This window comes from Aplysia californica, unplaced genomic scaffold (assembly GCF_000002075.1).
Source record: "Aplysia californica isolate F4 #8 unplaced genomic scaffold, AplCal3.0 scaffold00769, whole genome shotgun sequence".
Classification (NCBI taxonomy): domain Eukaryota; kingdom Metazoa; phylum Mollusca; class Gastropoda; order Aplysiida; family Aplysiidae; genus Aplysia; species Aplysia californica.
Window position 1 is genome coordinate 104,002 of NW_004798039.1, and position 9,203 is coordinate 113,204.

Consider the following 9,203-nt stretch of genomic DNA (forward strand, 5'->3'; position numbering starts at 1 on the left):
GACAGACAGAGACAAAGACAGAGACAGACACAGACAGAGACACAGCGAGAGAGTGAGAGAGAGAGAGAGAGAGAGAGAGAGAGAGAGAGAGAGAGAGAGAGACGGAGAGAAAGAGAGAGCGAGAGATCAAAGTACTGCTGGATCAGAGACTGCTTTTCGACGCATAAATGCTGCTTGAACCTACAAGACAAGGGTTGAGAGATGTGGGATGGGCGATAAAGGAGCAAACTGACGACAAAAGCAAGTTCACAGAGTCATGGGTAGGAGCAAAGGAGATTGTCTCTGTTCAGCTGCTGAGCGGGTGCCATGTGTAGTGCGTACCTCTTGCGGCCAGTTTGAGTTAACTGATGGTGTTGCGAGATGAATTTACATTTTACGTTTTATAAGGACTACACAGCTCAGACAGTTGGCGGACATCAGTTTAAAGGGGCAAACCATATGCTCAAAGGCATTCCTTTTTGTACATTGGCAAAAACTTGGGGGTCTGTGGGGCAAGGGAGAAACGGTATAACCAGGTTTGACTGCATGTCTCCTGAGGCTAGTTTTTTAAAACTTTTTTATTTAATGCTTTGAACTGAAGTGGTTTTTAGTATTAATGAAATTATGAGTAAGAGAATAAGGAAATAAAGTTGGTCTGCATTGTTTGAATTATGTCTCATATTTTTTTGAACATTTCCTTGCTAGTCAATCAAAAAAAATTATTTTAATTCAATTTTTGTTTGTTCTCTTTATTCACTGATTTCCCTTCTTGTTCACCCTAATTTATTCTTTCTTTTCAATCTTTTAGTAATTCATTTTCCTTTTAAATATATTTTTGCCTTGTCTCTGCTGCTAGTTTACTGATGACCAAAGCGAAGCTGCAGAAGATAGTGCTAGGTCCTGAGGAGGCTCTAGCCACCTACCAGAAAATGCTGAAGCTGTGGAAGGATCTCCATGAGATGGACGTTGCTGACGAGTGAGTCACTTATATAGACAGCGAAAGATCTTGTCAGTATGTTAGTGTTTTAGTGCCTATAAATGGCTGCTTGCGCTGTATGCTTCCCAGGAAGTTGAGTTTGTTTCAGAATGCTCTCAGGTCTGCTGGGGTAATAGTATGGATTGTGAAGCGCATAGAGCTTGCTGTTGAGCAGGGATTTGCGCTATACAATTGCTATCTATTATCTATTATTATATAGTTTTTAGCGCTTGTAAAAATTTTGGGGGGAGGGGGAAGGGAGGCTTGAGGACGGGTCAGATATTAAAAAAAAGATGTTGGTGACCGTGCTGTGTTTAGCCAGAGTAGGAGACAGAAACAACAGGACTGAACCTTTTTTTCTTTTCTGTTTCCGAAGCGCAGATTCAAGTGTATCGTCTTTTTCTGTTGGTTGTGAAATTAGGCAATAATCATGGTGAATTTCTGTCACCTGTAACTGAAAAGACCAACTACCTTTCCTTTTGACTAGAGGGTTGACGGTTCAATATTGCATGCATGAAAAGTGTGTTTGAAAACTTCATTGAGAAGTCTTGTTTTGTTCATTCTATTGAGTATCTCTGTCTTTCTGTAGAGTGGCTGGTCATTTAAATGATTTAAATTGTTGCAGAACACAAACAGGTGAAAAACAGGTACAACGTGTCGAGTCGGCGTCGGTGGCCTAGTGGTTAGGCTCTCGGACTTGCAATCGTAAGGTCGTGGGTTCGAATCCCGTCAGGGGCCCGACGTTGTGTCCTTGGGAAAGGCACTTTGCACAAATTTTCCTCACTTCACCCAGGTGGAAATGGGTACCCGGCTATAGACAGTGAAAGATCTTGTCAGTTTGATTGTGTTTGAGCACGTGAAATCCGCAGCTTGCACTGTATGCTTCCACGGAAGCTGAGAATGTTTCTTAGTGTTCTCAGAGGGTCTGCTGGGGTAATAATAGTTAAAAAGCGCATAGAGCATGCTCTTGAGCATGGATATACGCTATATAAATGCAATTATTATTATTATTTATTATTATTATTTCCTTTGATTCTTGTTTTAAATTTCCTGTCTTAAGATTTCTAATACTCTCCTTCACTCCCTTGCTTCATTTGACATTCTCCAGCTTTTCCTTTCCATCCTAAAAGCGTAACTAGTTGTATTGTGCTCCTGGCAAAGTGTGACTTTAGGCCTGCCCCTTGGTCGGAAGCTGCAACTGATCTCTGAGATGTGTTCCTCTCTGTCTGTTTGTAACAAACCTTTTCTCCACTTTCTTTAGTACAGGAATGCATATAGTACAGCTTCTTTCTGAATCTCAGATTTCTTCTGAGGATTCCTTCCAAAAAAGGAAAAACTTTCTCAGGCATAAGTTAAATTTTTGCTCTGTCATATTGCACAGAAACTCAATATTGTGGGAAGGTCAAGATAAGTTTATAATCTGATGTTTCACAAAACTTATTGTGTTGCAAGTGCCGTAAAACTCTTACTAAACCCCAAAAATGACAGTTATTGTGTTGATGTGGGTCTCATTATTCATAAAAACTTCTCCAAATGTTTTCAGCTGCTCCGACAGCAAGTCCCGGGCCAGAGACAGATGTACATGGGATAAAAGGAGCTTGGCACAGATGACTCTGCATGAATTCAGCGAAAGGGGCTCTGGTATGATCTGGAGTTTACCTGTTGAATTTGGTTCTTATGAACTAGTTTGGTTTGTTTTTGTATGGATGATTGGAGGTTGCACTGCTTCTTTTCTTTCTGTCTGTTGTTTTTGTTTTTTTAGTTTTTCCTTGCACAAAATGACTGCTATTGTGTTCATATGCTTCTTTTTTACTCAAACTCAAGTTCCAATAATTTACTGAAAATAGTTCCTGACAGCAAGGGGTATTTGGAAGTTTATTTAATACTTTTAAAAATAACTGTTTTCTGTTGTTGCAAATCAATTTTATATAAAATTATTTCAATGCTTTATAGTATATAGCAAATGTGCTAGCTTATCATACCATAGTGAGAATGCATCCCAATTAATCGTTTTGTACTTTGTTAGGTTGTTAAAAATCACAAGGTAGGTGGTTGGTGGGTGCTCTGATGTGGTTTGCTTCTTCTTTCCCTGTCAAACGTCTATCGTCTTTATCTCCCCTCCTTCTTTTTTTGGGTTTGTTACTCTCTTGCAACACCTTTAATCTTTGGCACTTACATGACCTTATTGTGTTGCAAGTGCTGTGAGACTTTTACAAAAACCAAAAATCCTGGGCAAGAAAAATAGTACAATAGCCTAGGGCATAATATTTTGGTAATATTAGAGATAGTAATATCAGAGTTCTTCTGTTCTTGGGTGCGATCAGTAACTGTAATGTCTGTGTGACTGTGTTGTCTATGTGTTCACTGACTGTGTTGTCTGTGTGTTCACTGACTGTGTTGTCAGTGTGTTCACCAACTGTTGTCTGCATGTTCTCTTACTGTGGTTTTTTTTGTTGGAGGTTGGCAGGTGCTCTGGTGTGGTTTGCTACTTTTTTACTATCGAACATCTATCGTCCTTTTCTCCCCTTCTTCTTTTTTATGTTTTTCACTCTCTTGTAACACCTCTAATCTTCTAGCACTCATATGACCTTATGCAGTTGCGAGCGCCGTAAAACCTCTACTAAAACTAAAAAACTGTGTAGTCTGTGTGTTCACCTACTGTTGTCTGCATGTTCTCTGACTGTGTTTGTCTGTGTGAGCAGGGTCTATCCGGGCCGAGTCTGTGGCAGCCTCACGTGTGGAGAAAGCTCTGTCTGACCTGGCCTCCTCCATGAACAGCAGCTTCCAGCCCCGGGCCGGGCCTCAGAGGTCGTGGGTCATACAGGCACAGATCTGGCTTAACCTGGGTAAGTACGAATCTTCTGTGTAAATGTTTGATTAAAATATGTGTTCTAAAATTTCTGAAAATGTCTGTACCTCTTTTTTTTTTTAAAATGAGGTAACTGCAGGTCAAGGGACAGCTCTGTTTTGATGTTTTCTTCCTTTCAAAATCTTTTCAGGATAAAGGATAAACTATCCTGCTGTAACTGTTAAAGTTGTGGAACTTTTTTATCCTGTTTGTACTTTCATACATTGAATGAGCTTAATGTTGTCAAGTTAGAATTAAAATAGAAATGAATATTGAAATATATTGTATCTGTACTGGAAGACGTAGCGTTCATCCGTTTTGGTTATTTGAGGTTCTGTTTGTGAACTTTGTGCTTCCAGTCTTTTGACTAAAAATAATTTCAATGCCATCACTGTGCAGTGAAATATGCCTCAGTTGTTGATCTGAGAAGGATGTCAATCAAATACAAAGCACAAAATTTGTATATACAGTGTTATTGAACCAAAGTAAAATTTTTGTTTCCATTATGTTGCTATAGTCTCTCTGGAGATAGATTTGTGTACATTTTTGTTTAGTATTGATTCATAAGGTGAAAATCCTTGCAGTGCTTGATCAACGATAGCAACACATCAACAGCATGAACCCAGTGTTCTCGTTTCTGTGGTAAATAGAAAGAAATAAAAAAGTTTCAGTGGCAAAAAGTCTATGCAGTCAGTAGCTTTTGGTTTGTGCATCCACAGCGGAGCTATACCTCAGTCTGAATCAAGTGAATGAAGCCCAGAGCTGTGTGCAAGAGACATTCCAGTTGTTTCCACACTCTGTCTATGTTTTCTTTATGGTATGTACCAGCTTTGTTTAAAATGGAAATGTAAAGGATTTACCTCTCATAAGTGTTCGCTTATTTGTAAGATGAAAAATTTGTTTCGCCTGGTTTCAGAAGAAAAATGTGTTCAAAATAGAAATTCAGGTGTGAATAAAATTAAATAAAGACTTACTGCTTACTGATCCCATAACCCACGAGGATCGTACGGGCGCTGTGTGATAGAGAGCTTGGTCGGATGTCTCCACTTTTCCTGGGTTTTTTTTGCGAGCGCCAGAGTTTAGGCGAAGGATTTCCCTGTCCATTCCGCAATGTTTTCGGTCCACCTCTTTCTTTGCCTTCCTCTCTTTCTCCTCCCCTATACAGTTCCCTGAATAATGGTCTTGGATAGGCCACACGTTCTTGTTACATGACCATACCAATAATGAAGACTAGGCTTGTGTAATTGTGTTAGGTAATTATTTTTCAAGACAAATTCAGTTACAAGTACGTGTGATATATGATTTTTAAGTAGTTAAAGTAGCATAATAAAGAATGTAAAGATATGAATGATTTTGACTCATCCTGACTCATGATGCTCACTTACGTTCAACCAATCTTTGAAATGTTGGTCAATAATATCGACATGGCAGGAATCTGGGAGCCATTTCGCTTGTGGTTTAAGCAATTGAATTATAATAATAATAATAAATAGCTTTTGTATAGCGCATATCCCTGCTCAACAGCAAGCTCTATGCGCTTTACACTATATTATTACCCCAGCAGACCATAGAACACTCCGAAACATTCTCAGCTTCCCGGGAAGCATACAATGCAAGCAACTGATTAAGCGCTCAAACACTAACAAACCGACAAGATATCCTTGATATTTGTTTATTATTAAGAATGCGTTACTCTAGTGTACGGACATTTTTTTTATTTTGAAGCTTTTCCGGGTTGTTATAGTTATCCAAGCAAGCACGAGAATAGACCTTTAGTTTACAGAGTAATGCTGAAATAAGAAATTTTTTCCATGCTATTTGATTTGTTTTGAGAGGGCTTGTTCTTAAATTGCACATTTTGAATTGTTATAACCATGCCTGCCTTGTGATGTGGCCTTTTCTAAGCATCCATTTCTTCAATTTGTTGCAATGTGCAGAGAGGACTTGTTCTGGAGCACCGAGGTTGTCTCAACGATGCCAGAGTCTGCTATGAAAATGCCATTTCTGTTAACCCTGCTCATACCAAGTCACTGTATCACTTGGTGAGTTAAGTTACCAGTATTCTGCATCAAGGAAGGCCTTTCAGTCTGTTCGGTCAGTTAGATGAATGTTTTATATAGGAAATCAGTCAGTGTTGGTGCTTTGCTCGTATTATCTGGAATGTTAAAGGTGGTGTGAATCAGAATTTTGAAAAACATTTTTCAGGCTTGTACTGTTTTTTTGCTTACTTGTATTTCTGGTGTAGCAAATAATTCATTATGTTTTGGTAAAAGGTTGCAATGTAGTAAAAGCTTGCCTTATTTAGTGAGTGCTTTCAAAGTAATATACGTCAGGCCTTACTGTTCATTTATGCTAGAAGAGCATCAGTTTTTCAATTTTTCTCTATTGTAAATTCAGAGTTAAATGATAAGTTAATTTTCACAACATAAGAAACATTTGGTTTTTAACATTCTTTTTATTAAAAAATTGTGGTAATTCTGTTTGCTCGGTCATGGTTGATGGAAACATTATTCGGGGTTGAGCGCTATATAAATGTCATTTATTATTATTATTATTAAACAACTGATATATCTTCAGGGTATTGTTCTTCACAAAATGAACGACAATCGACTTGCTGAGAAGATCTTGCGCGACGCTGTCAATCTTGACCCTTGCTTCCATAAAGCATGGTGAGTTACAGCCAATACATCTGTCTTAGCCACATGTGAAATGAAAACTGTACGTCGAAACCTTGTGAAGATAGTGGGGATTTCTGTATTTAGGGACAGAACTGTTTGGGAAATTGTGTTGGATTTTTTGTTTGTTTTATCAATTTTGGAAAAAATGGAAAGAAAAATTTCTGAGGGGTAATTTTAAATCTGGAAGCATTCAAATCAAGTTGAAAGTTTTGTGGTGAGTTACAAAACGATCACTATCTCCTGACTGTATTAGGAAATGCGATCTTTTCCTGACTTGCCAAAATGAAGGTGGCCCTCTTAGATGTGGGAGTTTTCCGTGGCGTGGTAGTACATAAGAAAATGCATTACAAGATGGTTCACTCTCTAAAAAGGTGTCCTCGAAAATTCAAACACAAATTTATAAATGTTGTTTCTGGCTGTGATAAAAATGTTTTGTTTCGTTAGTTAACTAAAAGTTCTTTTAGTACATAGTACTATCTTTGCTTCTACTTTCTTTACACTTGATATAGTGCTCTTTAGAAATAGTTACCAACTTGTAACATCTAGGTGTCTCAATGGTTTTTTTTTTAGGAGTAATTCTACTAAATAAAACACCCACTCTGATTCAGTTCTCTTGACCCCATTCATACAGACATTACAGTTAGTGATAGACCTAAGAAAAGAACTCCTAATTCTCTTGGTGATGATTGATTCCAACCCCTCCACTCCCGGTCCATTCCTCTTGTTCATATATGATTCCAACCCTCATCCCCGGTTAGTTTCTCTTGATCATACATGATTCCAACCCCCCCATTCCCGGTACAGTCCTTCCCCAGTCTATTCCTTTTTATCATCTCTATGATTCTAACCTCCTGTCCCCAGTTCATATATTTTTCGAACCCCCTATCCCCAGTCGATCCTTTTGATCATATATATTACTAATCCCCGATCTGTTCCCCCCCCCCCTCCCCACTCTCTCATGGGTGGTTGGTTGGTGCTTTGGTGTGGTTTGCTTCTTCTTTCCTATCAAACATCTATCGTCCTTATCTCCCCTTCTTTCCTATCAAACATCTATCGTCCTTATCTCCCCTTCTTTCCTATCAAACATCTATCGTCCTTATCTCCCCTTCTTCTTTTTTATATTTGTTACTCTCTTGTAACACCTTTAATCTTCTGGCGCTCATATGAGCTTAAACAATTGCGAGCGCCATAAAACCTCTACTAAAAAACCCCAGTAAAACTCCTACTAAAATTTTTTAAAACCTTTCAGGTTCATGCTGGGCACAGTGCTGGAGTCTCTAGGTCAACCCGAGGATGCCAGCAACTGTCACATGACGGGCAACATGCTGGAGGCCACCTGCCCCGTGGCCCCGTTCAACGTCATTCAGAGGACTCTCACCTGAGGGACAACATTTTCAGTGCACGTGTTCGAGGATTTTCTCAAAGGGCATCGGGTTGGCTGGAGTGCTGTGACACTGCTTGACTGCAACATTTTGGTAAAAGTGAAGTGATAGGGCTCATATGACCTTATGCAGCTGCGAGCGCTGTAAAACCTCTACTAAAACAAACAAAAGTGGAGTGTAGACTTCCCTTTTGTTACTGCTTGACCTTGTGTGCACTGTTTTGGGTCATCATGGGGGTGGGGTGGGGGGGGTGTCACGTTTGGGTTGTTCTTATGTCTTGCTGGAACAGGAAACAGCAGGCTGTGATTGTCACAATGTGCACGAACGTGGGGGAGGTTATACTTTACTTTAACCCAAAATTTATGTAGAGAATTGCAGCACACCCTCAGTATAAGATCCCCTCTTCAAACCAGACTTTGCACGTGTTGAAGCTGAGAGATTTCAGTATAGCATTCCTTGGGTAGACCTGACAACTTATCTATTGCACCGTTGCTATTTGAGGGAAGCTTTGCTGGGAGTTGGGGATGTTGTTACATGTATGTTGTAGCCGAGTGCTTGTAGAGTCCAAGTGTTTTTTTTACAGAGGTTTTTCCAGATTAGTTCTCCATGGAGTTTTGTTGGCTGTCAAATATTGTCTGGTTCTTGGCCTATGACGTGGTCATTTTGTCTACACACCATGTGAGAAAGGTGTCTATTGTCATAATTCATAGTCACTAATGCCCCTGTTAGTTTTGTTTTGTCTGCTCTGGACGTTCAACGATGGGGAAATATAAGATGGGTCACTACAGCTTTAAGTTATGTTGTCCTTTGTAGATTTGTAGATAAGCAACAGTTTTGAGGATGGCATGAAACACATTTACACGAAATTTATTATTATCTCATATTGCGTATTTCCACTAAGAAAGGGCTCAATGGTCTTTACAATAATACAAAGAATACAAGCACCATACGGTTTTAATAGTGATCATTTCTCTCTGTCTCTCTCCCTCTCCCTTTCCTTTCTCTCTGTCTGTTTGTCTCTACCTTTCCCACAAAAAAATTGCAAGCACACACACACACACACACACACACACACACACACACACACACACTCACACACTCACACACAGACACATACACACACACACAGGTGCACACACACACACACACACACTCTTTGTATACTTCGACGATCGCGATCAGCGCTTGATGGAAGTTCGGGCTGTTGCGACCAGTGTTCATGACCAGCACCCAAAAGGTTAACACTGTTTGATGTCATCCAGTTCTTTTCTTCGACAGAACATTTTTTCCGCTCTTGTTATTAAACAGTTCGCGACCTCAGTGCTTTCTTGTTGTCGCAT

The 9,203-nt window shown here is 39.5% G+C and overlaps 1 protein-coding gene across 2 annotated transcripts in view; it reads left to right on the forward strand.

Annotated features, from left to right (window-relative positions):
• LOC101851677 (tetratricopeptide repeat protein 7B) overlaps positions 1 to 8,904 on the forward strand; it is a 33,613-nt gene extending 24,709 nt beyond the window's left edge. For both annotated transcript variants that reach the window (XM_005109350.3, XM_005109351.3), the window contains 7 exons: positions 836 to 955; positions 2,499 to 2,596; positions 3,658 to 3,801; positions 4,523 to 4,620; positions 5,741 to 5,845; positions 6,381 to 6,472; positions 7,731 to 8,904. In XM_005109350.3, coding sequence (XP_005109407.1) covers positions 836 to 955; positions 2,499 to 2,596; positions 3,658 to 3,801; positions 4,523 to 4,620; positions 5,741 to 5,845; positions 6,381 to 6,472; positions 7,731 to 7,863 — 790 coding nt within the window. In that variant the 3' untranslated portion in view covers positions 7,864 to 8,904. The remainder of the gene's footprint in view (positions 1 to 835; positions 956 to 2,498; positions 2,597 to 3,657; positions 3,802 to 4,522; positions 4,621 to 5,740; positions 5,846 to 6,380; positions 6,473 to 7,730) is intronic.
• Positions 8,905 to 9,203: the final 299 nt, after the last annotated feature.